We start from the raw sequence: 27,552 nt of genomic DNA on the forward strand, positions 1-27,552 counted from the left end.
ACTTCCGGTATTTTGTAGCTGTATTCGCCAAAGAATAATGGCAGCAGTTTCTTTCTAAGTGACGAATCAGCAAAGAGGACGTGACACAAATAGCTGAAATTGCAGCTGATAGCAGGAAATGTTTGAAAAAGAGAACAAATTTCATTTGAAACGGCTGCGTTGTGTTTGAAACATATCAAGCTTATGAGCAAATTACAAAACCAAAAAGTGCACATTTCAAAGTACAAATTTGTAGGACTTCTAAAGGTATTGATAAAAAGTAAAAAGAAATAATTGAGTGCAACACTTTTTCAATTTTAGGCTGTGGCAGGTAGGCACTGGGAATAAATGGCCTTGGGCTTAGCGCCGCACTGGTGGCGCCACCGGCGGGTGTTTTGAAAACAGTTATTTTTCCATGTTTTTCTCCACGTGCTCGATTTTTGTGTTGTTTTTTTTTTTTTAGGTATATACTGCATCGATTCTTGTATATCTTGTTTTTTCAGGCTCCAATTCATAGATATACAGACTGTACATCTGACTGTACATGCACTTCAACGAAATCGTGTGACAAACAACCTATAGGGGCTATAGCGGGCATAACTCAAACTTGAACTTCAACTTGAACCTGAACTTCTAGGTTGATATCGACGCATGATTTGTGAAAAGGTAAATATATTATGGCTTTTGTTCAGTTTGCAGCCTAGGATGGTTGGTTAGTTGGTTTTGGGTTAAGCATCATATCCAGTGGATCAAGTGCAGGTGCTAACTGGAACCAGAACTCACCCTGTTCCGAGCCAGAACTCACCCTGTTCCGAGCAGCTGGGTAGGTATAGCGGCATTGCCACGTCAGCCCACGTGTAATGTGCATTTTTCGGGAATTGAACCAGGATGGCTGAATCTAAAGGCAAGGACCTATCACCTACCCCTAGACCGGAATGCACCCCGGGCTATGGTGCAGAAGGACGATTTCACAGTAGGTATTTGCCAATGCACTGTCATTTTTGTATTACAATGTGATTTTTATTTTTGGAAAAGTATGAAATTCAAATTGGCTCATTAACTTGTCAGGTTATCATTATGCTTTTTCCAATTATTTTCCTGGAAACTGGCTGACTGACATGCATAGAGACTTACAGACTTGCATGAGTCATGACATGCAATGCATAGATACATGCATAGAGACAGACTCGCTGGAAGATTACGTGCAGTTGGCTGGTTATCTTCCAGCAAGGTATGCTGATGCCATGTCTGATGTCATGTTACCTATTAACCTTGCACCTATCTAAAACCTAAAATCATTGGGTTAGATGCCTACCTTACTCATACTAGTAGGTAGATTACTGTTGCCTTCCAAGTTCCAAATGTCTCTTCCTGCCTTTGCAGTCTTGCCTTGATCATGGCCTTGATCACCATTCACAATTTATCAACAAAATGCTCTTTTTTTTACAGAACAGGAATACAAAGCCCAGTCATGGAAGCTGAAGATTGGATGGAGATCAGAGCAATATTGATGAATGAATTATCAAAAACTGATGACCAATTTGACAAAGCTGACATAATGAGAAGTATTATTGCAACCTCAGGAATCAACATGGCCTCAATGGAAGGGTAAGGTATTCCAATGACAAATTGTTAAAAGCAATGCTGTTTTTTAAGCTGAACATAAATTTAATGATGTCTAATGTATTCATGTTTTTTCAGGAGGGATGAAATCAGTGGCCTGATTCTGGCAGAACACCTGTCAAAGTATGCATCAATTGTAGATGATATTGATGGTATCAATAATTATGCAGATGACTGTCTTGCTCTTTGCAAGTCAGCCAAGAATGGTGAGTGTTCTAGCTCATTGTGAAAATTTGTGGAGTTTATATTAGTTAAGCAGCTGATGGGGGCCATTTTGTATTTTTGTATTGGCTTATCAACTTATTGTAGACTGAATTGCTTTTTAACACTGCATAAGATCCAATATTATTTTCTTAAATTGCATATTAAGTCAGCCATTGAAATGCTTTAACCCAACTGTAGATCACTTAACATGTAATAACATCTCCGCATTTACAACAGCTACAAGCATCATTGAAGAATCTGGTATACTTTCAATGAATAAGGCTCAGTGTGCTGCTTAACAACACCACCATTATGTATCCACCAGAAAGTTCCACTTGGACAGCAGGCATCACTGAGGATTTTCTGTGTAAGCTGCTACCAGCCAGTTCAGCCCCGGAGCCATCAGATCTGGGCCAGCTCCGGGAGGCGGTGGCCGAGAGGCTGAACACCCCATCATCTGCTGCCGCGGTGGCGGCGCGGAGTACCGACTTCGGTCCTCTGCGGTCAGCGGGAGTCTCTGCCGCCGCTACCGGACCGGCCAGTCTGCCGCGGCCCGCCCCTCTGTTCCGCGCAGCTGCCCCTGCCGAGCCGGCTGTCCCGGTCCCGGCCCCAGCCCCCGCCCCCGCCCCGGGGGCCGGAAGGTACCGGTTCCAGCCAGTGCGACCCTCGGCTCCGCTGTTCCCGGCGGCTGGTGGAGGGTCAGCCGGGTACAATGTGGCGGCCCAGGTCAGGTCCATGATGGCTCCCGGCTCGCGGCAGGGCAGAGTGGAGCCGCCGACCGATGCTGACCGCTACCCGCGCGGGCGAGCCGCCAGGGGCAGAGGTGAGCGGTCACCATCTGTTTCACTCTTAGCTCTTTTGTCACATTGCAGTTTAATTGCCTTTTGTCGGTTAAAAGTGTGGGCCGTTTCTTTACGTTATTTATATTTTATCGTCATACCAAAAAACTGACACTATCATATCAACGCTATTGAATTTATTTTATTAGATCAGCCGATGTATTTCCTTCGACGTTGTTTGTGGCGTTCCGTCCAGGTTACGGTAAAAGAGCACGCGGCGGCTGGGGCGACGACGAAGCAGAGGAGAACCAGGATCCGGCGCCGCCGCCAGTGTCCTCCTTCAGAACAGCCAAGGAAGAGCATGTAAGCACTTTGGTAGAGTTGGGGAATCGCTCACTCGCTGTAGTGCAGTTGGTATCATGTTAACGTCATATAAATGTCTTTTTAACATGAGATGTAAGATTTATGGCCAAGCATCCAGTGCCTCAATTGATAATGAGTTTGTGGCATGTTCAGGCTGCGTGGCGTTATTCCTAAAGGCTGCTGCCGTGTCGCCGCAGTTCTTGGCTGTCGCAAGTCGCACAGTTGCCGTTGCTAGTTGACGTAGTACCATTGTCGTATTGTCGTTGTATCATTGTCGACATTCCTGCTTGTCGTAACGCCCCCACTCCACTACCACCTTCGTCAGCTGCTGAACCAGCTGAAGAGCCGCGGCTACACGGCTGAGCAGGCCGAGAAGCGCGTCACCAGCTCCCTGTACGGGGGACAGCGGCGCGGCAGTCTGGGCACCCGCCGCGGCCCGGCCGGACGCTTCGTGCCGCCCGTCAGGGACGCTGACGAGGACAAGTGAGTTTGGGAATCGGAATGGCGTGAGGGAGGGAATGAGGGCTGACGGCAGTGGGTTACTGGGTTAGTCAACGAGGAGGCTGACGGTAGTGGGTTACTGGGTTAGTCAGCGAGGAGAGCGATACAACGAGGTATGAGAGCGATATTGGGATGGGCAGTCACATACTATAGCTACAAAGCGAAAGAGAGATACGGTCGTGTTCATATTGATTTATTTATTAATTTAGTTAATTATTATTTGTATTTTGATTTATTTTCTTTATTTATTTATTTAACTTAAGCTGTTAATGAAGTGTTCACTGTTCAGCACTGTTTGCCGTAACTCCTGTCGTAATGGTCGTAAATTCATAGTTAAAACATTGCCGGGCAGCACCTGGCCTAGACGCCGTATTTTCTCTTAGTTCGGTTATACCAGACACCGTCCCACCCGTCACCGGCCCAAATGACGAACCCCTGCCTCTCTCCACAGTCGTCCATCAGCCGGCATGGCGTCATCAGCGGCTGATCACGGAGGCGGGGGCGGCGCGGCGGGCGCAGAGGTCCTCCTGGACGAGCGGCTCAAGAACATCGAGCCGCGTATGGTAGAACTCATAACCTCAGAAATCATGGACCGCGGTCCGCCCGTCACCTGGGACGACATAGCCGGGCTGGAGTTCGCCAAAAACACCATCAAGGTTCGTGGTGGTGGATGAAGCTACGTGGGCGAGTGCAGAATGGCAGGGAGGCGGGGTGTGGGGTTGTTTGGCTTCCCTGCGCTCTGAGTTTGTAGTGGGAAGTCAGTTTGGGATGCAGTGAATTATGCAGTGGCAATGAAAAACCATTTGATGTCCACGGTCATTCTTATACACGGAACTTGTGGCAGATAGTGGTAAGTGTGCTACAGCCTACAAGACACAAAATCGATTCATAATTCGGAAAAGATTAGCTATGTTACCACCTCAATTCCCTGCAGCAGCAACCGCGGCTCACTCCCGACGTTCCGTTGACGACCTGACGTTGCCCGTCTCCTGACTCGTCTGCCCCGTCGTTCTGACCGTTTTGACACCGTTTTGAGACCGGTCTGAAACGGCTCTCACCTCTCCCCGTCCTTCGCTCTCCCCCTATCAGGAGATGGTGATCTGGCCTCTACTGCGGCCGGACATTTTCACCGGGCTGCGCGGCCTGCCCAAGGGCCTGCTTTTGTTCGGCCCTCCCGGTACTGGCAAAACGCTAATCGGTGAGTCTCCGCTGAGTGTAAGCTATTTTAGGGCGACTCTCCAATCTCCTATGGGATTCTCCTGAATAGGATGGTGACATGCACGCCATTAATATTGTAATCTCTCAATTATACTATGCCTCGCTCTCATGTCATATTTTTTACCGCACATTACTTGTCTTCTGCATTTTAACGTTTCTCGTGCCTGATTCCCGATGAACTCATCGCTTACCGATGTCGCCAGGTAAATGTATCGCCAGCCAGTCCCGGTCGACATTCTTCAGCATCAGCGCCTCGTCGCTCACCTCCAAGTGGGTGGGCGAGGGGGAGAAGATGGTCCGCGCGCTGTTCGCTGTCGCCAGGTGAGCCCGGGGACGCTGTGGATGTCTGGGACGCTGTCTGGCTGTGTATTGTGGGCGCTGTTTGACATGTATTGGATGGACTGTCCGGACTGGTGAACTGTGAGGGCTGTAGGTTAGACTGTCTCCGTCGGCGGGCTTTACGGACTATAGCGGCTGTGTCGTAGGTCAGACGCGTTGTGGGCTAGAACTGCACGGAATGTGTCGGGCCGAACAGGTCTGTTGCCGAGCGAGCTGTGTGCAGACGGCCGCCGTCGACTGTTTGTACCGGTCAGCGCGTGTTTGCGCTCAGGCTCGCCGCCAGTGTGATTGGTACGGCTCAGTGCGGTCGGCTCGAGTCACACGGTCCACACCGTAACTTATAGTTGTAAGTCGATCGTGTACGATACGGTCGTTACTCGTCACCTAGATACGACGGGTAACCGGTATGAACTATGGCTGAGGGAGCGTAGATCTGTCACTTGTATTGATTTTGTTCGCGTGATTGTAACGACCTTAGTGTGACCGGTAAGCCGGATATGAGGGTACTTATTTATCTGCTGATCACGGCACTCACTCTCAGTAATGAGTTCTTAACGACTACATCAAAACGGTACTTCGTAACTTTAAGAACTCCGTCCCTCGCAGGCTCGCCGACATCCTATTATTGCCGTATATTATGTAAGCTCTGGTTGCATGCCATTTGACTCTTAAAGGAAGACTGCCACCTTCAAAAAGTTTTCTCAGATCGGCCTATGATTTATTCCCTGGACAAAACAAAATTTTAGAATTCACCTGACAAAGTATCATCACGTGAATCGCGAAAAAAATTGTCGATTATCATACAATTATCAATCGGTTAATGTCTAGCGACAATGTTTACACATCACTAGACTTCAAGGTCATAAGATTATTACATTTTATTTGAAAAAGTAAGGTATTTTATGATTTACTAATATATGATTTCATAAGAAATTGGCCACGTTTAATTTATTTTGCATTTAAGTTCGTAAAACATTTAAAAATCATGGCTCATTTGGAATGGGTTGTCGTACTGCGCTGTGGGTAGCGCGTGGCTGGACGGACGGTCTGTGACAACCTATTGATCTGTGGCTGATCTATTAGAGTGTCCGTCCGAGAGCCGTACGACGGCTGACAGAGCCTGGGGGTCGCGAACTGGTGTGGTAACCGTTACGCCCACCTGGGACGCCCGAGTCGGTACGGCACTTGCGGTGTCGTAACCGGATCGGCGGGAACCAGCAGAACGCTGTTGGACCGGCGGTGAAAGTCGGAACCGAGCACTCGCCCACCAGTGGGGCGTCTGGTCGAGCAGGTCTACCCGCTAAGGCAGCCTGAGCACGAACCAGTGGCAGGGTCCGATCAATGACCGTGGTCCGACCAGGGTGTCAGCGCAATGGCCAGTCAGAGGCGTCTTTAAGGGCGCGGAAGCCCACCTCGGTCGACTGTGGCCGGTGCAACCTAGTCAGGTCGTTTGTGTGAATCTCCGTGTTCTTCCCTCGCCTCAGAGTAGCCGCTCTTCTCCAAATGCCCGAGCCGTTTTCTATGTGTATTGGTCTTGCAGCGAACAGCAGAGTCGAGGAACGAATTGACAATGTCGCCGAAAACCGCGGTCACATGCTGGCCGTCCCTAGTACTACCAATATGCCCGCAGGCGCGGCGAGAGACAAGCTTAACGTATGAGTCACCGTCCGGCTGCCGGGAGAGCCCCTACCGCGACCTTTGCTCACAGTCATGACGTCACGACAATGGGCTCCTAAACGTACGGGCAGCGGCCGCCTCAGGGGTGCCGCCGTACGACACGTTCTATAGCGTATGGCACAGCGGTTACTAGGAAGGTTGAGGCCAGCGGCAGGCCGGTTTACAAATGGCAAACAAACTTGACGCGCAATTGACAACAGGTAACAGATTGATTAATAAAGCGGTGACAATATAAATGAAAATGACAATATGAAATGACAAATCGCATAGATGATCCCTACAGTACCCCCTCGCCAGACATGTCGCGGACAAAAGTGACATGGCGATATCTCACCGGAGGTCGTATGACGCGGCCGGAGCGGGTCGTCCGTAGTATCGGCTGAGGCTGCAATAGTGCAGCGTCAGCCCGAGCGACGGCTGCAGGGCGAGTTGGTGCGTCACCGTAGATCAGAAGCTCCGGGCCGCTGGGCTCATTGCTGAGCGGTGGCGCGGCCGGCGGGCCGCTGGACTGAGTACCGTGCGGCTGCACAGTCGGCAGGTCAGACTGTCGATGACCGGATTCGTCTGGCGTCTCCAGGAAGGCGGCCTTACACCGGTCGATGCTGATGACTTCCTTTTTCTGTCGACGGTCGATGGTGATGGTTTTGGTGGTCCTTTCGGTAACCGGGAACGGTCCGTCGTATGGAGCGTCCAGCGGGTAGCGGTGACAGTCCCTGCGCACGAAGACGTGTGTCGCCGTCTGGAGTGCCGTCGGGACGTACGTGGTGCGCTGGACCGGACGTGGGAGTGTCGGCCGCACCTGAGACATGGCGCGCTTCAGGTCTTGTACGAAACCGGCCGGTGATGCTGCTGAGGCTTGGCTGCTGATGAAGAACTCGCCGGGAAGCCGCAGTGAGGAGCCGTACACCAGCTCGGCTGACGTCGCCTGCAGGTCCGCCTTGATGGTGGAGCGTATGCCCAGGAGCACCAGCGGCAGCACGTCCGTCCATGACGTAGCCTGGTGTGCACGGAGGCTGGCCTTCAGCTGGCGATGCAGGCGTTCCACCATACCGTTGCAGGCCGGGTGGTAGGACGTCGTCCGAGTTCGCTGGCAGCCCAGGAATCGCTGTAGCTCCGACCAGAGGGCCGACTCGAACTGGGCGCCTCGGTCCGTCGTGATGATGGACGGAACGCCGAATCGGGCGACCCAGTGCTCGAGGAAGGCGCGGGCGACCGTGGTGGTGCGGATGTCCGGCAGAGGGATGACTTCTGGCCACCGAGTGAACCGGTCGACGCACGTCAGGAGGTACGAGTGCCCTCTTGACGGAGGCATCGGGCCGACGAGGTCCACGTGGACGTGGTCGAAGCGTTGCTGAGGTGGCTGGAAGGTGCCGACGTCAGACTTGGTGTGCCGGCCGATTTTGCAGCGCTGACAGGCGAGGCAAGTTCGGGTCCAGCGGCGCACGTCGCGATCCATACCGGGCCAGACGAACCGCTTAGAGATGAGCTTGACGGTGGCCTCGACGCCAGGGTGCGACAGGTCGTGCAGAGCCTTGGCGAAGGGCCGGCGCAGAGCCACTGGGAGGACCGGCCGAGGCGATCCGGTGGACTCGTCGCAGAGCAGACGGAGCCCATCGCCGACCGGGATGTGGCGCAGGCGCAGTGAGGTGTCTGAGGCCTCGAGGTCTTCCAGCGAGCCGTCTTCGGACTGGGCCTTGGCGATGGCGGTGAAGTCGGCGAGCGGGGGTCGCGGCTGGGCCACCATCGAGACCGTGCGTGACAGCGTGTCGGCGACCACGTTGTCCTTGCCAGGCACATGGCGGATGTCAGACACGAACTGGCCGATGTAGTCCAGGTGGCGGACCTCTCGTGGCGAGTAGCGGTCGGACGAGGAGCCGATGGCCGTTACCAGTGGTCGGTGGTCTGTGAAAATGATTGCTGACCGTCCTTCGATGGCGTGCTTGAAGTGCCGGACGGCCAGGTAGATAGCGAGCAGCTCGCGCCCGAACGTGCTGTATTTCTTCTCCGCAGGTTGGAGCGTTTTCGAGAAGAAAGCGAGGGGCTGCCACTCGCCGGCGACGTGCTGCTGGAGGACGGCGCCCACTCCGCAGTCCGAGGCGTCGACGAAGAGGGCGAGCGGCGCGTCCGGGACTTGGTGTGCGAGATGTGTCGCCGTGGCCAGGGCGTCCTTGACGTTCTTGAAACGCTGCCGCGCCGAGTCTGTCCACGTGACAGGCGCTCTCGAGCGTTTTGCCTTGTGGGTGATTAAGGCGTGCAGAGGCTGCAGGAGCTCGGCTGCCTGGGGGATGAAGCGGTGGTAGTAGGCTACCATCCCCAGGAACCTCCGTAGCTGGGACTGAGTGGTCGGTTCCGGGAAGTCTTTGATGGCCTCGACTCGTCCAGGCAGCGGGCGGACGCCGTCGGCGTCTACCGAGTGGCCGAGGAACACCACCTGCTCCTGTCCCAGGACGCACTTGTGCCTGTTGACGACGACGCCGTAGGTGTTGAGGCGCTGAAGCACTTGGTCCAGGAGCTGCAGGTGGTGTTCGGCAGTCGGGCTGGCCAGCAGAATGTCGTCCAGGTAGACGAAGCAGCCCGGTATGCCGCGGAGGACCTCATCCATGAAACGCTGGAAGGTCTGTCTGGCGTTTCTGAGGCCGAACGGCATCCGAACGCATTCGTAGAGGCCGAATGGTGTCGTGATGGCTGTCTTGGGGACGTCGGCAGGTTCCACCGGGATCTGGTGGTAAGCCTTCACCAAGTCAATGGTGCTGAAGACGGTGCACCCATGCAGGTCGGCTGAAAAGTCCCGCAGGTACGGCAGCGGGTAGCGGTCTGGTACGGTGCGGGCGTTCAGCGCTCTGTAGTCGCCGCAAGGACGCCACTCGCCGGGTCTCTTCTTTGGCACCATGTGGAGTGGAGTTGTCCAGCTGCTGCTCGACGGTCGAATGATGCCTTGCTGGAGCATCTTGTTGAACTCAGCACGTGCGATTTGAAGGCGCTCCGGCGGGAGGCGTCGTGGCCGCTGGTACACCGGTGGACCCTTGGTGACGATGTGGTGCGTCACGTTGTGCTTCACCGGTGTTGGTCCAGGTTTTGGTGAGGTCACATCCGGGTACCGGGCGAGGACAGCTGCGAAGCGAGCAGCAGCCTGCTCCCGAACGAGACGCACTCCGATGGAGCACAGCCTTGACCGCTCGGCGCTGGCGCAGACGGTGCCGTCCCGCAGGAGACGCTGGTTGGCAACGTCCACGACGAGGTGATGTGCGGCCAGGAAGTCGGTGCCCAAGATGGGTGTGGTGACGTCAGTGACGAAGAATCGATGTTTCAGGCGGTGCTGCTGACTCAAGGTGACGTCCAGCAGGCAGGTGCCGTGCACCGCGATCGGTGAGCCGTTTGCCGCGACGAGCTGCTGGCCGACAGGAGCAGGGGTCAGCGTAGACCCGTTGGGCAGGCAGCGGCGAGGCAGCACGCTGACCTGCGCCCCGGTGTCGACTAGAAATTGCCGGTCCGTCTCCGTGTCCCTCACGAAGAGTAGTGGCGCGGCAGGAGGGGCGCCCGTGCTTTGCGCCATTAGCACGGGGCGCCTCAGTTTTCCGAGGCGATCCAGGAGCACGGCAACTTGCATCGGCGCGCTTGGGCGCCGAATCGCTGGTGGTACCAACACAGCGTGTCGTCGTGCGGCGGCGTTGAAGGACGAGCCGGTGACGGGCGGCGTGACTGGCGAGACGCCTGGCGCGGCCGGGAACGGCTGCGGTCGCGCCGCACGGCGTCCTCAAGTCGTCGGTTACTGGCCTCCAGGCGCTCCATCTTAGCGACCAGGGAGGCGATGACGGTGTCCAGCGCAGGGGTTGCAACTGGCGCTGGGGCTGTCACTGCAGCAGCGATGGGCGGTGCCGGCTGTGTGTACGGCTGTGCCGCGATCGCTGATAGCCGTGGGTCCGGTCCGCTAGCTTCCAGATACCGGTCGGCCGCTTCTGCCAGTGCGTCAAGCGTGCTGTCGGCTGGCAGGAGGGCGAGGGCAGCACGGACGGGCTGCGGTAGCCGTTGTTGAAAGAGGGTACGGAAAAGCTCCGTATCAACCGGGGCGTCCCCGGCTGCGGCTAGCTCGTTGCGCATTGAGCGCAACAGCGCCGTCGGCTTCTGATCGCCGAGCTGCTGGCGGCCGAGCAGGGCTTGTAGTCGGTCGGCGCGTGACTGTGCCAGGCGGGCTTGGAGCGCCGCGCACAGCACGTCGAAAGACCGAGATGACCGGATGACGTCCTTGACCTGGACGGCGATGTTGGCGGGGAGGTTTGCGACGAGGAGCTTAAACCTCAGCTCGTCGGAGTCGACCCCGCTGACGTCGAAAGCGCACTGCACCTGCAGTAGCCACAGGTCGGGCTCTTCCGGAGAGTATGGTGGTAGCCGGAAGCTAGCCATGGGCCGATGAGTTGACTCGGAGGCTGAAGCTGGAACGCTGGCTGGGTCTTGAGCTGCGGCGCCGGACTGTGCGCTGTCCGCCGGCATGACGAGAGGCTAAGGTTGAACAACGGAGATCACGTCGGGGTCACCAATTGTCGTACTGCGCTGTGGGTAGCGCGTGGCTGGACGGACGGTCTGTGACAACCTATTGATCTGTGGCTGATCTATTAGAGTGTCCGTCCGAGAGCCGTACGACGGCTGACAGAGCCTGGGGGTCGCGAACTGGTGTGGTAACCGTTACGCCCACCTGGGACGCCCGAGTCGGTACGGCACTTGCGGTGTCGTAACCGGATCGGCGGGAACCAGCAGAACGCTGTTGGACCGGCGGTGAAAGTCGGAACCGAGCACTCGCCCACCAGTGGGGCGTCTGGTCGAGCAGGTCTACCCGCTAAGGCAGCCTGAGCACGAACCAGTGGCAGGGTCCGATCAATGACCGTGGTCCGACCAGGGTGTCAGCGCAATGGCCAGTCAGAGGCGTCTTTAAGGGCGCGGAAGCCCACCTCGGTCGACTGTGGCCGGTGCAACCTAGTCAGGTCGTTTGTGTGAATCTCCGTGTTCTTCCCTCGCCTCAGAGTAGCCGCTCTTCTCCAAATGCCCGAGCCGTTTTCTATGTGTATTGGTCTTGCAGCGAACAGCAGAGTCGAGGAACGAATTGACAATGTCGCCGAAAACCGCGGTCACATGCTGGCCGTCCCTAGTACTACCAATATGCCCGCAGGCGCGGCGAGAGACAAGCTTAACGTATGAGTCACCGTCCGGCTGCCGGGAGAGCCCCTACCGCGACCTTTGCTCACAGTCATGACGTCACGACAATGGGCTCCTAAACGTACGGGCAGCGGCCGCCTCAGGGGTGCCGCCGTACGACACGTTCTATAGCGTATGGCACAGCGGTTACTAGGAAGGTTGAGGCCAGCGGCAGGCCGGTTTACAAATGGCAAACAAACTTGACGCGCAATTGACAACAGGTAACAGATTGATTAATAAAGCGGTGACAATATAAATGAAAATGACAATATGAAATGACAAATCGCATAGATGATCCCTACAGGGTCTGGCCCATGTTAAACCCCATTTCCCACACTTTTTTGGAAAAAATGAACTACTGAATATACAAGTTTAACTTTTATTTTGACACTTCAAAATTCTTCTCTGATCTCGAAACAATCAAAGTTTTGACATATATTTACCAAAAGATAAGAAAATTCATGTTTCAAAGTTATCGATAAACAGTAGAGATGTCGGTTTTCTTGGACTAAAAAAATGGCATCAAACTGAACTTTGTCTCCGATTTCTCGCAAACGGGTTCGAATTTCGGAAAACCGACTTCAGTCTGGGACATAGGTGGCTCAGCTCTAGTGAAAACCGTTTTGTGGAAAAAAGGTGGCAGTCTACCTTTAAGTAGCTAGGCTGACTCTTCGCTGTTGTTATACAATACCAATAAATTGGTCCCCAGTTCATGTATGAACAGTGTATTGCAAATCGTTTTCTATGGTAAAACATCCATTTTCACACAATCTCGTCTCGTCGTCAACGATCTATGTCATGAGCGTATCCCGGTTTATTTTCATCTCATCGCTCCTGTCCCTGCAGATGCCACCAGCCGGCAGTGGTGTTTATCGACGAGATCGACTCTCTCCTCTCTCAACGCTCCGAGACGGAACACGAGAGCTCGCGGCGCATCAAGACAGAGTTCCTCGTGCAGTTGGTACGTGACGGGCGGCTAGGGAGGGTGTGGCGGAAAGGGGGGGGGGTCATCGCGTGCTGTTGTTGTTGTTGTTGTTGGTTTTCCCTCCATCCGCGGCAGAGCCGCGGTGTAGCTTCAGCTCTGGAGGGCCCTGAAGGCGGCCACCAGGGCCGCCACCGTGTCGCCGCGCCTGACCTCCTCCACCGTCGGCAGTATGTTGCCGACCGCCGGGATTCTGAGGCGAACCCCCATCAGTCCCGGGCAGGTCAGCAGGATGTGTCGAGGTGTGTCGGCTTGCTCGCCGCACAGCGGGCAACGAGCTGCAGGGCAGTCGAGGTTCCTGCACTGTGGGCAGTCCGCAGATGGGTTTCGTCCGATGGAATGGAGAAACTGCGCCGAGCCGCTCCAGCGCCCAGTGCGGATCTGGTGGACGTCTACTGCTGTCGTCCTGTCCATGTTGGTGAGAGGTGGTGGCCATCTTGCACCCATAAGCTCTCTGTACCACCCCGTTGCGGCTTTGCGGTCGGGGTCCGGGTATGTCGGCCTGTCCCTTGCGGCGCGGTCTCTGGCGGTGCGGACTGCCGCTCGGTAGATGGTGTCTACATCGAGCATGACGTCTTCTTGTGCCAGCGTCGCAGCCTCGTTTGCCAGGGCGTCGGCGGACTCGTTCTCTGGGATCCCGCAGTGGGATGGAACCCACTGGAGGGTGACCGTTCGGTCTCCGGCGGTGAGCTCCAGTAGCTGCTTCCATATGGCAGCGCCTCTGGCCGAGCGCTGTGCCGACGGACCCTCTCTCAGCGCCGCTATCGCCGACAGCGAGTCGGTACATATAACGACTGGTTCTGGTGCGTCCCGCTGGTGTTCCAGGATGTGGTCCAGCGTCACCTGCAGGGCGACCATCTCCGCTCGAAAGCTGGAGCAGAGTGTGCCCGCTGGGACACGGAGCTCGGTGCGGCTGTCATCAGCTCCGACGATGAGGGCGCCAGCCCCCCCGCGGAGGATCCCGCCGCTCGACGAGCCGTCGGTCCACGCCCACGTCGCGCACTGCGTCATGGACGCCAGGTGATGGAGCGCCGCGTCTCTCTTCGTGGACCTCGCCGCACCGGCGGGCAGCGCGCCAATGCTCAGGTTGAAGGTGATCTTGCCGGTGGGCGTCCACGGTGGCGGTCGCTCTGGTAGTAGGGCCTCAACCGGCAGCTCGACCCGTAGCTCCCGCAGGGCCTCCCGGCCTACTTGGCGCCACCCCGTGACCAGCTTGAGGCGCTGAGGGGGGTCAGCCATGGCGACCGCTCGGAGGGGGTCCTCTGGCGGGAGCGCGGCAGCCTTCGCGAACATACGCGCCGCTAGCGCAGTACGTCGTGCCGCGACAGGCAGCATGCCAGCCTCGGCCGTCACACCGTGGTGTGGTGCGGAGTGTATGCAGCCCGTGACGATCCTCGCCACGGCGCGCATCTCCCGCTCCAGGATCTCGATGTTGGACTTGGACACTGCCGGCAGCCAGGCAGCAGCCGCGTGCTCTATCGCGCCGCGCACGTAGCCGTTTGCGACGGCGCGCAGCTGCTGTTCTTGCAACCCCCAGCTGCGGCCGGTGAGACGTCGGAGTTGGGCCGCTCGGGGCCGGACGCGCCGACGGAGACTTCTGCAGTGCGGGCCGAAGCTCAGCGTCCTGTCTAGCGTCACTCCCAGAAGTTTCAGCTCAGGTCCCCCTTCCACCAGTTGACCCGCCACGTGGATGTGACAGTCGACGGCGTCTCGGGGGTTCTGGGAGAGGACGAGCAGCTGCGTCTTCTGACCCGCGACCTCCATCTTACTCCGGCGGGCCCACTTCACGAGCGTGTTGGCCGCCAGCTGCGCCCGGTCCCGGGCCACGGCGATGGAGTTGCCGGCGCAGAGCGTCGAGGTGTCATCGGCGAACATGAATGGGGTTGTGCCGGGCAGGGTCTTGAGCGTTGCTACGAGCGGCGCCGACCATAACAGAAACAGGGTCGGAGAGAGGACACTGCCTTGCGGCAGGCCCGCCCTGTACACGCGCTCGCCACTCTTCGTGCCGTTGACTTCGACACAGGCCCTCCGGGCCTCCAGGCCCTCCTCATCGCGTGCTCGGCGGGCGCGGTCTTCACTCGGCCGTGGCTTCCGGGCCCCGAGAGGTGGCGACACGGAAGCCCCGGGTGTGCTGGGGTGGGTGTGAAGGGTTGGGGTGCTGTCCAGTGAGCTAGCTACGTGGGTGGACTAGGGGTGCCCTTCCTGAGGGAGGGGCTCTTAGGTACGGGCGGTCCTCGGTGGGAATCTGAGCCGGGGAGGGTCGGAGTTTGGGAAGGACACTGCAGTCGTGCTCGTGACACTGGTAGCCGGCGGATAACAGAAGACTGGAGGCCAGAACCACCGGTTGATATTTAACGACGGCTGTTCAACATGGTTGGAGTGGAGCCGTTCTAAATCCGAACCGTTTGGAGCCATTAATTTCCTAGACTGGTTTCCATTTTTGCCTCAACTTTTCTACCCATGCGTATAAGAATCAACGTGGACGAATTCAACAACTGTGCCCCTATCATTGTCCTGAATCGATTCACACTTTTTATCGATTGCTTTGGAAATAACAGTGTATTTTTATGATGTCCCAGGAAACAGTGGGGACATTCGTGTTGTTTCTGGCCCCTCACGCCCCATGTGTGCCTTAGAAGGGGACGAGGACTAACGACCAAGATTATATGTTTACTGGTAGTCCCTCACCTCCCTGTGTTTTCGCAGGACGGCGCGGGGACCAGCGGCGAGGACCGTCTGCTGGTTGTCGGCGCCACTAACCGGCCTCAGGAGCTGGACGAGGCGGCCCGGCGCCGGCTGGTGAAGCGGCTGTACGTGCCGCTGCCGGACGCCGCCGCGCGCAGACAGATTGTGGAGCGTCTGCTGAGCTCGCAGAGACACCAGCTGAGCGGCGAGCAGCTGGACGCAGTGGCCGCCGATACCGACGGCTACTCGGGGGCGGACGTGGCCAACCTGTGCCGAGAGGCGGCGCTGGGCCCCATCCGCTGCATCGGGCCCGACCAGATCCACGACATCACCCCCGAACAGGTCAGGATTCAGGGAATACGTAGATAGGGGAGAGGGTCTGCAAGTCGGGAGGATGGAGGAACCGCTGAGAGAGTCGCGTGCAGACGGACGGTGCCTATGCTATACGAAAATAGACACCGAACTTCGGAACATGACCGAACAACGTCAACAGCCCAAGTTATGCTGCCGAGTTGGGCCTGTCTCGCCGTCTATATGAGACCGTATCTAAATTTTATAGCTGCCGAAGCGTTTGACCGTCGTCTCGGATGGGTCCGAACTCGGAGGCGGCCGGGTCCACAGCGAATATTCTGGGTCGCCGCTGGCTGAGTTAGATTGCATCATTACCAGATATGCAATGTAAATCAGGCCGGGAGCGAGCCGTCTGGCGTGCCGCAGATATCCAGTGGCGAGAGGCGTCTGCCTGACTCCCGGCTGATGGTCAGGAGGAGGAGGCAGGGTATATGAGACTGAGTTGTCCTCATGCCTCGGTCTCCATCGGGGCCGTGGGGTCCGTCTAGTTTTGAGTCGCGCGGGGGACATTCTGGAGTCTCGTTCTCGAGGGTGGCAGTAAGAACTATCATTAGCATGCCCCGGCGCTAATTAAGAAAGATTAGACTGTCAAGTGCACCCCGGTCCCGATCGAGGCGGTAGAGAGTTAGGGACCGATGGGAGCGACTCAGGGCCTGATGGTGCGGTGAAAGCTGTCTGATGTACCCCGCTTTGGTTTGCACCTCCCCTATACTCGGTCGGCCGCGACTGTTATTGATTGTAGCCTCCTTGGAAACGGCTCGGTCGCCGGTCAGATTATACAGACCATTCAGAGCCGGCCGCACCACCGATGGGTCGGATATCCACCGCGAGACGCGGCCAGAATGCGCCGATCGCGCGCGCGTTATTAGATATCCCCGGGTCGGAGCGCCACTCCACTGCTGGTGTACCAATGAGGCCACACGGGGCCGAGGGAGGCGGTGTGGCGTCTGATCTGTAACCGAGCTGCCCGTGTGTCAGTTGAATCAACCATACGTTTCGCTTCGAATATTTTCTATTTTCATTAAGTTTATTTTATTTTCTGTTTTCTTAATTTACTGTCTAATTCCCGTCTATTTTGCCATTAGAGTGAGTGTCGTGCTGTCGCCCGTGAAAATTTGCGGTGGCTCGCTGTATTTCAATTCCCAACGCTGTATTTGAATTTTGAATGGCAAGTATGTCACTGCTCTGTGGAAACATACTTTACTATGAATGGGTAGTATCTCGTCCCATGCGTTCCACCTCTCGTCCCTAGCCCCACAGATTTCATCTGACCATTTGGTGCGTGCGGCAGGTCCGGCCGCTGATCTACGACGACTTTGTGGCTGCGCTGGCCAACATTCGAGCCAGTGTGTCGCAGGAGGACCTGCAGATGTACGTCGACTGGAACAGGCGCTTCGGCACCGGCGGAGCCAGGTAGCCGTCAGAGGAGGCGTTAGCTAGTGGGCCGAGGGATCGGAGTGATAGGAGACAAACGAGGGAGCGGAAAGGTAGTGGAGGGCACAGAACGGTGATGGACGGGGAGCCGAATGACCGCGTATGAGGCATACGTGGGAATGGAATGGCAGTGGATAGGCGCCGATGACCAACGCAGTCTGGGCGCCCTAAACCCCCAATTCATCATCATCGAATGACGGTGGACGGGGGTGAAATTGGGAGGCTGAGAAGTCACTGACCATTGACCACACTGTTATGACTATGAGAACCAAGGTGGACGGGGCTGCCAAAGACCGCCGACTGGTGTTTGTCGCAAAGGTGCGTTTGAACTTCGTTGTGATCCTTGATGTTTGCGTCCTATGGCAATGCAGTTTGTGCCGTGTGAGTAGACCCGTTTGCTTCAATGGTAGCAAGTTGTGGTGTGACCTGAAAATCTGTGATAACCGGTTCAATGCTGGATGGCGATTCATTGGAAGGACTCGAGCTCTGCTGTAGTGAATCGATGCCTGCGTTGCGTTATCTAGGTTATAAAGTATGAAGCGTCTTGCATTTGCTGTCTGTCGAGTGAATCACTTGGACATATAGCATCAAGCCATAAAACAAATGTTATGTCATTCCAACTCGTACTACTTAGCGTCTCTCTCATTCATGAAACTTTATAGGTTTTCTATTTTCAATATATAACACTCATACTTTTGACTTTCAATTGACTACTAAAGAACATTTGATAAGCATTAACAATATGTTTTTACTTCACGACATAATATCCATCGATATTCTCATCTTCCAAGCACATTATGTAGCAAAACAGAACCGGACCACGCCATTCCCAACTCAGAAAGCACAACTGAAGGACGGCTCCTTGGAGGAGTCGGACGTAGCTAGGCGAGGGGCGCGACAACTGGTGACGGCGCACCCTTCCGACCGGCCGGTGGACGCGTCAGTCTCACCCTAGGCTCCCACCTCTGTTAGAGGCACTCCTCCCTCCCCTGAACCAGCGGGGAGTACCCCACCCGCGCCGAGGCAGCGGTGACGCCACGCTGGCTATCCTCCCTCGGAGTAGCACTTTTCTGGCTTCCTGCCGACCAGGGGAATCAACGCCTGCCCAGACTCGGGACGTGTCACTACTACGTGACCTCCAGACTGTTCTCGTCCAGCGTGTGCAGCCAGTTGAAGACCATCATGTTGCGCTGGTAGCGGGTCAGCGGCCGACCCCGCTGTCGGTCCACGTCTCGGAAAGTGACTCCCGGCTGCGCGGCCGCCCCCGCCCCCGCCCCCGCCCCCGGCTGGGCGGCTCTCGGCGCCGTCTTGGCGGCCGGTACGGCGGTGGGCGGCGGCGGCGGCTCGGCCGGTCGACCGGCGCTGCTGTCTCCCGTCGTCACCGTCGGGACGCCGAAGGGAGGCAGGACTCCAGTACTGAACAGCTGCTCCAGGTTGAACTCGCTCTGTGAGAGCCGGTTCAGCGCGTTGAATGTGATGTGCAGCCGGCGCCGGATGTAGTTCTGACGCACCTGGTGACACGGCAGTGACAGAACGTCAGTCGGGGTCGGAACACGGCGGGGTGGGACGCCATATGGGGCGGCGCAGGGTTGTGACGAGTGGGGCCAGCAGACAGCACACAGTGGTGATGAGACGTCAGTTGGTTCATAGTCAGTCGAGCACACGGCGCTGACAGGATAGTCAGTCGAGATTAGTAGTGGAGCGTCAGTTTGAGTCCTCGAACAGCACTGGCAGGATAGAAGGGTCACGGCATCCCGTCAGCAACCAAACACTGGGGCAATGGCATTCAAGGTTCCGTCAGTTCATCCTCAGGACAGCCGAAACCTTTTCCATGCTTTAACCCCTTGCTCTGAGCTAGATGGGCAGCTTTATCCCATGCGGGAAGCTCCCCTAGGAGCACGCCGGTGGCCGGGTGCTGTGTCTAGGGGGCTGGGCGGCCTGTCGACTGGATGGACTCAGCCCTGACGACTCATTGGGGTGCCCGTTCAGACCCAGGTCTCCCGCTAATTCCTGTCATCCTTCCGACACTGAAATGGTCTCGCTAGACCGAAAGAGCATAACCCAACAAAAACAACATCAATGACACTGTCTATTATTGCCAGAAGCGTGATAATTCCCTAAATGCATAGCGGAGCGACATCGTCAGCCGAGAGTTACACTAATGGAATTTGGCAATAGTCAATTGACCCTGCGGATAATCGCATTAGTGTCTGACCCCAACATTATCGCCCCAGTTTCCGCTTCAGGCCAAACATAGACAAACAACGACCACCTTTGAGCAGGATCCGTCCGCTGGTGGACAAATTTCGATTAACTGATGCCGATCTTTGTCCAAGTTTAACCCGCGACCTGGTGGGGGGGGCTATTTTTTGCCCCCCCTCCAGACTTTTCGATATATCTCCAGAACCGCTGCGCCGATCGTCACCAAACTTTCAGTACCCTCCCGGACATCAATTTTACACATTGTGACCAAAAAATTTTCCAAAGGCTATGATAGGTTGGCCGGAAATGACGTCAGAGTGACGTCATGTTCTGCCGTTTTCGACCCAAAAAAAAGGGTTTCGCGGAAAGAGCTGTCAGGCCTATAGCTTTGCAAATACAGAAAATGATAAAGACATAAAAGCTGTAGATTGGACAGGGCTACAAAACTGTTATCTCGGATTTTTGAAATTTTTGGATTTTGACCCCCAAAAATCAAAAAATAGATTTTTTGGATATAATAATCAAAAAATCCAAAAAGTTTTTTGAATTTCGCAAAAACCGGAATATATGTGATAGTCCTTACCGCCTTCCATCCACATACCAAATGTGAGATTGATACCTCTTTTTTTGGCGAAGTTATAGCGAAAAAACTGTTCAAAATTGATGACGTCAAATTTTCAAACTCAATTTTTAGCAATTCTAGACCCCGTAGCGCAAAACAAAGACCACCATTAGACTCCGCGTGACGAGTTGCATCGAATCAATACCCATTTTATGCAAAACTATCAACTTTAAAATTTGACCTTTTTTGGCCTGACCTTGACCTGACCTTGGCCTGAACTTCACCAGAAAGTGACCTAAGCCGTACCTGATAGTCTTATAACCAACACCATTGAGTTGGAAATGAAAAATTGGCCATAAAACATGTATCACACAACCTTAGTAAAGTTGGGCTCATGTGACCTGACCTGTGACCCTTGGTGACCTGACCTGTGACCTGACCTGGTATTGCCAGTGACCTCTAATAGCAACATATCTACTAGGCAACTGACGCCCTACCGCTGATTCTCGACAAAATGCGTTTTCTTCGGTGTTATAGCGCATTCCTTAGAAGACCCGTTAACGGTGAAACATTTCATCTTTGACCTGACCTGTGACGTCATCGGTGACCCTGAGGTCAATGAAATTTGGTTTCCTTCGACAAATTTGACAGGCCTTTCGAACGCCGTTTGAATTTTGCGGATCCGTCCAGTAGTTTCGGAGATACAAGGGGGGGGGGGCAAAAAATAGCCCCTCCCCCACCAGATCGCGTTATAAACAGACCCCACCAGGGCGCGGGTTAAGTCGGGCGTGCCCCTGACACCAGTGCAGCGCCTGGTAGGTGGTCCCGGCCCGGCCCGGGTCCGACAGAAATACTGTCCAGTGCCGGTGGCCGGTGACGGCTACAGTTCGCCGTACAGAGCAGCTGCAGACCCGCCCGCGCGCCCTCTCCGAGCGCCAGGAATAGGTGCAGCCGGCCCGGGCGTGGCCGCCGGCACCGCGCCGCCGATATGAGACCCCGAACGGTCGACAGCTCGGACAGCGATGACGTCAATGACCATCTGTGGCCGGGGGGCCTGTCGTTGGCACTGAGGGCGGCCACACCGGTTGCTAGGGGTGATGGGCTGGTTAAAGGGATGAGCTGCAATCTGACAGGTCACAGACAGCAAACAGGCTGAGCCAGATTGGTCTCTGAGTCAGCCGAACTGGTCACTGAACTAGGGCAGCCAGAGCGGCTACTTGAGACTGTTCAAGTGTTCGGTCACCTATGATGGATTGTCACTCTCAGTCAGACCGGTCGCGGTAGGCGTGTAGGACCTGTCAACGACGACAGTAAATAGACCGATTAGGTAATAGTTGTTACTGGTCCAGTCAGGAGCAGTCAAATCGAAACGTTTCAGCTGGTTTGGCCTCCGTCGAGGATGGCGGATCGGGTATTGAGAGCCTCAGATAAAATACTGCACCATCTATTACTGTGGCAACTCATGGGTTTCACAGTTTGGGCTCAAGATCCGTGGCTATAATCGCCTCAGATTCAACCCGCTACCCGAACAAGCATCTGCTTCCGACAACACTTGTTTGGTCTGAAACGTTCTTTCTTTTCTTTGGTGAACCCATGGAGTGGCCGCCCTGGTGACTGGTCTTGGGAGCCTGCCCATGAGGTCGGGCGCTTTCAGCGTCGTGTGGGTCTCCAGGGCCTAACTCGGCTTACGTTTAATCCAGTTTTATGGTCTTACAATGGTCATATATTTAGACCGAGCAGGCTCCCCAGCGAAACCAAATTAAAACGAACAACGTTGCAGCCTGGAAGAATGAAAATGTTGAAAGTCTCATTCTCGATGAAAAGCATAAGGTAGTAGATAGAGATACTAGATACCGTCTCTGCCTGTTATTAAGCGTAACCGTAAGTAAGCGTACCGACAGAGATGCGGCCATCTTTACCTTTGGAGCGATATGCCTTTAGTAAGACGGCAGTGTAGGTGAGAAATCGGTCTGAGCCAACTTTTGAATCCTATTTATTTGAATCTGAGTCCGCCTGACCGTCTCTAGTCTCGACCTCGCCCTCAGGGGTCGATGCGACCCCCCCCCCCTAAGGTTTTTCGAAGATAGCGTAAAAACGGCGGCGCGCAGCGCCGCCAAAGTTGGCACAGCCTATGGGGCAACCTTTTTACATATGACCTGAAAATTTCAGGTCCGGGTGACCTTGGGTCAGGTCACCAGGTCAGAAAAACCGGTACAAGGTCATGGTCAAGTTTCAATTTTCTTTTTGCACCTGTCCAACTCACAGTTTTGGACTGATTTCCTTCAAACTTTCAGGATGTGCCAAGTTCACCGAGTTGTATAACATATAGTTCGGGTTTTTTGAGGTCACTGACCTGAGGTCAGTTAGAGGTCATTACGTCGTAATGTTAAGCCTATGGGAAAATACTAAATTCGGAAAATACTTGAGATATCCGCTTCGTTCTATCACTTTTGTGCTTTGAAACCACAGTACTTAACAGCAGGTCACTTGGTGCTTCTTTGTCTGGTGTACTTATCCATGGGTCAGGTCAAATGAGGTCAACTGAGGTCAAATGACGTTTTTGCCAATAACTTGGCACATAATGACGCTAGAGCTTAAAAAATGGTATCATTGTGTTCCTTTCCTATCCTAGTGATCAGCCGAATCGAATGATATGCGATATGATGCAATTTGGTTAACTTGAACTTAATTTATTAATTTAAGTTTACTTAAAATTTAAGAAAACTTTAAGTACACTTAAGCAGGTTAAAAAGTATATCATTCGACGCGACTTGACGTGCTGAGTTCACTGGTGCTTTTATTTTTGCGCTATCTTAATTAGATGAAAAGTTATAAGCGAAAAGCTTTTGACCTGTTTTTAGCGAAATTTTCACATTTATACCCCCCAAACCCCCCTAAATGTTGGCCTAGAGCAACCAAATTTGCACAGGGGCGAGGACTCCAGGGGGCCCACCTACCTACCAACTTTGGTGTTTCTAGGTGCCATAGGAGCCAATCGCGAGGGGGGGGTCGCATCGACCCCCCCCCCCCTGCCAAGCCGTGTTATGAAAAATGCCCTGCCAGGGCGAGGGTTAAGGTGACTTACAATGCCGTCTGATGTCTTTTATATAGATGAATCCCAGTGTTAGCTGTAGTTACGACTATAGGTGGACCATGGACGGTGCTTGGATAACTGTCCGTAGTCTAGAATTTATACGTGGCACGGTCTCTACATTCCACCGCTAAGCTTTCCTCCTCGCTCGACTGATCCGGCCCGGGCGGCCAGTACAGACTACTGACAGTGATTGTCTGATCAATCACCGTCAGACACCCGTGTGATATCCACTGCGCGTGTGACTGCTCTCTGTATCACAGTCGGGAGGGCCACTGTTGACGTGCGTGCCCCGCACCAGTAGCGGATGGACCCGATTGTTTGCGGAGCCGCTGAGCAAATACGTCGGCGAAATGGACCTGCCCTGTCCGCTACCGAGGGGAGAAAACGACCAGCATAGCGCCGTTCATCGCAATTACCGTGTGTTTCTTACGATTTAGTGACCGTGAATGTTTAAAATGGTCATGGTTAGCATAAATAATGTCAGTTTTTACGCTTGATCGAATAGGAGGCATGAGAAAATGCCTTTTGTTTGTATCACAGAAAGTGCAGTGTTGGAAGAAATTCAGTTTTTGATGACGATAAACCGTCTTACTGCGTGCTACCAGTGCCGTGCGCGAAAAGCCCGCAAATGGCCCGCGTTGCTACGCTCAATTGTGTCTAGTCAGTTGATTGCGTGTCTTTGGCTAATGCGTTTTCCGTATGTGTTTACGTGAGGACATCATTGTTACATAGACGGCACGTGGGCCGTGTTTTCTTTCTATTGGTTAATTGTTATCGTGCACGTAGATACGCACCTTTTTGTTGACGGCCCGTATGAGGTCGGCGGCGGAGAAGGGCGACTGTCCGGCCCCGCCGGCGGCCGTCTGCTGGCGCCCCTGCGGCGAGGGCAGCTGGGAGGTGGAGGCCAGGTCCCCCACAGCCACCCAGGTGCTGCACGAGCGGCTGGCCTGGTCGAGCCGGCCGGCGGCCAGCTCCGTGCGCAGTCCGAGCAGCGCCGCCTGGCTGACCGCCCTCCTCACCGGCTCCGGCTCCTCCAGGCGCGCGATGTCGCCCGTGCTGAAGCTCTTGGACATGCCCAGCATGCGGCTGAGGAGACCGCAGGAGCGCAGCAGGTCGGCCTCGTCCTCACACCAGGCGTCGGTGCCCGGCGCGCGGCCCGGCCCGCCGCCGGGCACCCGCAGCCGCGCGCCGGGGCCCGGAGACGGGCCGCGTGAGGCGCCCGGCATCCGCAGGCCGAGCCGCACCATCTCGCCGGAGAGCACGGTGGCCAGGCTGGTGTCGGTTCGCAGCGACTCGCGGCTCGGCGAGCGGGCCGGCGCCGAGCCGCTCACGCTGATCCGCGGGCCCTCGGCCGAGCTCATGGTCGGGCCGAGTGGCTGCCCCTGCTGCGCGAAACAGGGCCAGACACCTGCTGAGAGCTGGATCAGGAGCTGGATGCTTGGACGACCCGCTCCCACCAAGTGCGAAGCTGGTCGAAACCCGCCGCCGGCCGGTCCTCAGTCTGTCTTTCCAGAACCGTCCTCACTAGCAGAACCTCTGTTTTCTTGCTCAGACGATCGTCGGCGAGGCTTGCCAATCCCTACAGCCCTGCTCTCACCGTGAATCGCCTCCCTCGCCGCGACCACACCACACCACAGTGCCGCTTCTCACCACCCGCCGACACTCGTTCCACCCTCGTCCGCCCCTTCTCACTGGCACCGTCGGCTCACGGCTGTCCACGGCTGACCGACCGCTTTCGTTTCCGTGCAGCGTGCCCGCGCCACGCCCCTGTATCGCCAGGGAGCCGAGCTCTCTATCCGTGACCCGCCGCCGCCGCCGGCGTCTCAGCTGGGAGAGTGGCGGCGGCGGCGGCGGCGGCGGCGGCGGCGCTGGGAATCGATGGGCGGCGCCGGGTGCCACGTCGGTCGACGATCGATGCTGGACCGCCCGGTCGGTCCGGCCCGCTGGAACCACATTCATCAGACGGGGCACCGCTGGGGTCGCTGATGTTAGTGGTGAGGTCAGCCACTGCCGGGCCGCTGATAATGAGGGTCGGGGGATGCTGGGACCGCTAGCGTGGCTGGAGAGCGCTAGGGTTTAATTAAGTATTATCAACTGCGAGCCCACCGAGACCACTGACGGAGTAAATGGACCGATGTGGTCAGCATTGATATCTGTGTAGTTTTATGCTACTTTTAACTACGACAACTACGGAGACAAACCTCGCCAACACTCGAGATATTGTGCGTCGTGACTAATAAAGGAGTGCTGAAATAGCTCTTGATAATATCGGCCAATGATGCTTATATGTGATAGCCGATATGGGAGGTCTGTATTCTTGTCTCTAATAGGCATATCACAATTAGGGTATATCGGTATACCTATTATTGCAGAGTACTGCGGTACAGACGCTTTAGCGTCTGCGCTGTTGTTTGTGTAGGTAATTGGATGTTTTTGTCGAAGCGACGGGATGCAATTGCAGTTCTCGTCTCCAATTCAATGTACTTGACAGCTGGCATTTATCCAGCTTTTCGAGAGCTCAGAGGTAATGGCTTCGCAGAATGGCTTGTCTGTTGCATTTACCGATACTGCAGGTTCGTAAATTGCTCTTGAGCAGCCCACAAAGCTCGCCTGTTGATCCGATCCTAATGGCCGATAGACCGGTGCCGGTCGGGCGCCGGTGCACGGGCTGTGACCGGCGTGTGTCGTACCCGCTGCTCGGAGGGGGCTGATAGACGCCGGTCACAATTATCTTGACCACTTCGAATCACCGAAGGCTAACGCCCACTGATCACTCGACTGTCGGTCAGACCAGGTCAGAAGGCTGACTCCCTGACCGTCTCCCACTCTGTCCTCTCTCTATGGCTCTGCGTGTGGTGACCCTGAGCGCCGCGCTGGCCACCGCCGGCGCTGTCTGCCCCTCCCCGCAGTGGCTGCTGTACCGCGACCAATGCTACTGGGCCTCGCCGTTCCCTCTCGAGTGGCGCTCCGTGGCCAGCGTGTGCGAGCTGCAGGCGCCCGGCTCGCGGCACGTCTCCGTGCACGACCTGCAGGTGGCGGCCTTTGTGGCCGAGCAGGTGCTGAACGGCACCGGCGGCTGGCTGGGACTGCGCCGGCCCAATGAGAGCGCCGGCTGGCAGTGGTCAGACGGGACGCCGTACTACTGGCACGACTGGGCGGCCGGCCAGCCGCGAGGGGACGGGGAGCGCTGCGCCTACCTGCAGCGCGGCGGGACGGACGGCTGGAGGGACGGCGACTGCATCGTCAGCTACCTGCGCTTCGTCTGCCAGACGGAGGACCAGCTCGTCACCACGACAGAGCCGCCGGAAACCACTCAGCCGTATTCCACGACGGCGCAAGCCACCGAGAATAGCGTGACTGTGAGCTAGATAGTTCGATCTTCCGTCGAACGGACTGCAAATGGTAAAATATGGGGCGCACCTCCGCTCTGAATCGACTTGTCAGGCTTCCATTAATTGTTTGGCTTGAGCGATCGAATTAAACAGATCGTTAGGCAATGGTCATAAGTTCAATTAATGTGCTGCCGTCTATCTACAATATTTGAAAGAAATTAGCACCAACTACAGTCTACAATAAACTTTTACTCCGTGCAATGTTTTCTCTGAGAAAATCGCGCACCGTGTGCCGCGTGTGAATTCTAGTCCATTCTAGCCCAGTCCCATATCACGCCATGTGTAGTGTAGCCAACTACCGGTGACAGTGACGGAAAGCTGGTAGTGAGTAGTGAGTCTAACGTTACCATACGACATAGGACCTTACGATAGGTCCAGTCTGGCCGGCACCAACATTGATCGCAGCGTGTGAAGTTGACTGCCCGTTTCCCTACCAACCCCCGAAGGATTCAATTTGATCTGCCACCGAGTTGATCTTGGCACAAGACAAGGTCAGACACGGTCTTGTGTACCCGAAGGTTGTTTCTTCATTAGACAAACACTATTCTTTAGAATTGTGTTTTTCTATTGAATATGCGATGTGCTGAAAGCCCGTATCCGGGATGAAGAGACGCTCGCGTCGCCACGCGCCGTGGGGGCTGGCATTGGCCGAACCTTGCGGTACAGTCTAACCTTCAGGCGTTCGGTGTGGCCGGACCTTGCGGCACAGTCTACTTTCAGGCGTTTGATGATCCTGCCATCTAGCGTCAAAAATATAAGTACTTTTCATCAGTACCTTGTCCGACCTAACTTCAACCAAAGAGACTGGACTTTACTTTGAAGTGTTGTTTCCGCGTGGCATAAAGCTAAAGGGTGTTCACTTATTCTCAACTGATGATAAGGACATGCTGGAAGTGAGGTTAGGCTTATTTTGCCATTACTATTTCATGCAGCAGCCAGCAGGTTACAGATGTTTCAGCATCGGAGGGACTCTTGGCATG

The 27,552-nt window shown here is 55.4% G+C and overlaps 3 protein-coding genes across 3 annotated transcripts; 2 read left to right on the forward strand and 1 right to left on the reverse strand.

Annotated features, from left to right (window-relative positions):
* Nucleotides 1-419: 419 nt before the first annotated feature.
* On the forward strand, nucleotides 420-18,014 carry LOC122365584 (fidgetin-like protein 1). Its single transcript, XM_043336917.1, has 12 exons — nucleotides 420-645; nucleotides 1,429-1,587; nucleotides 1,681-1,808; nucleotides 2,132-2,629; nucleotides 2,842-2,948; nucleotides 3,274-3,431; nucleotides 3,901-4,105; nucleotides 4,539-4,647; nucleotides 4,871-4,988; nucleotides 12,717-12,831; nucleotides 15,559-15,879; nucleotides 17,180-18,014. Exons 2-12 carry the CDS (start codon nucleotides 1,451-1,453, stop codon nucleotides 17,303-17,305), a joined length of 2,022 nt encoding a protein of 673 aa, XP_043192852.1. The 5' UTR covers nucleotides 420-645; nucleotides 1,429-1,450; the 3' UTR covers nucleotides 17,306-18,014.
* On the reverse strand, nucleotides 17,943-24,992 carry LOC122365585. The gene is made up of 2 exons (XM_043336918.1): nucleotides 23,975-24,992; nucleotides 17,943-18,833 (listed from the first exon to the last, which is right to left on the reverse strand). The coding sequence occupies exons 1-2, from the start codon at nucleotides 24,539-24,541 to the stop codon at nucleotides 18,450-18,452; spliced, it is 951 nt and encodes a 316-aa protein (XP_043192853.1). The 5' UTR covers nucleotides 24,542-24,992; the 3' UTR covers nucleotides 17,943-18,449.
* Nucleotides 24,993-25,928: 936 nt separating this feature from the next.
* On the forward strand, nucleotides 25,929-26,815 carry LOC122365588 (C-type lectin lectoxin-Lio2-like). Its single transcript, XM_043336922.1, has one exon. The coding sequence runs from the start codon at nucleotides 26,021-26,023 to the stop codon at nucleotides 26,546-26,548; it is 528 nt and encodes a 175-aa protein (XP_043192857.1). The 5' UTR covers nucleotides 25,929-26,020; the 3' UTR covers nucleotides 26,549-26,815.
* Nucleotides 26,816-27,552: the final 737 nt, after the last annotated feature.

This window comes from Amphibalanus amphitrite, unplaced genomic scaffold (genome assembly GCF_019059575.1).
Source record: "Amphibalanus amphitrite isolate SeventyFive unplaced genomic scaffold, NRLGWU_Aamphi_draft 000749F_arrow, whole genome shotgun sequence".
Lineage (NCBI taxonomy): Eukaryota > Metazoa > Arthropoda > Thecostraca > Balanomorpha > Balanidae > Amphibalanus > Amphibalanus amphitrite.

Coding starts and splice junctions, on each gene's coding strand:
- LOC122365584 (XM_043336917.1), top strand. CDS start 1,451: ATGGAAGCTGAAGATTGGATGGAGATCAGAGCAATATTGATGAATGAA. Junction 1,588..1,680: donor AACATGGCCTCAATGGAAGG/GTAAGGTATTCC, acceptor ATGTTTTTTCAG/GAGGGATGAAATCAGTGGCC. Junction 1,809..2,131: donor TTGCAAGTCAGCCAAGAATG/GTGAGTGTTCTA, acceptor TGTATCCACCAG/AAAGTTCCACTTGGACAGCA.
- LOC122365585 (XM_043336918.1), bottom strand. CDS start 24,541: ATGAGCTCGGCCGAGGGCCCGCGGATCAGCGTGAGCGGCTCGGCGCCG. Junction 18,834..23,974: donor TACGGGCCGTCAACAAAAAG/GTGCGTATCTAC, acceptor CCGTGTCACCAG/GTGCGTCAGAACTACATCCG.
- LOC122365588 (XM_043336922.1), top strand. CDS start 26,021: ATGGCTCTGCGTGTGGTGACCCTGAGCGCCGCGCTGGCCACCGCCGGC.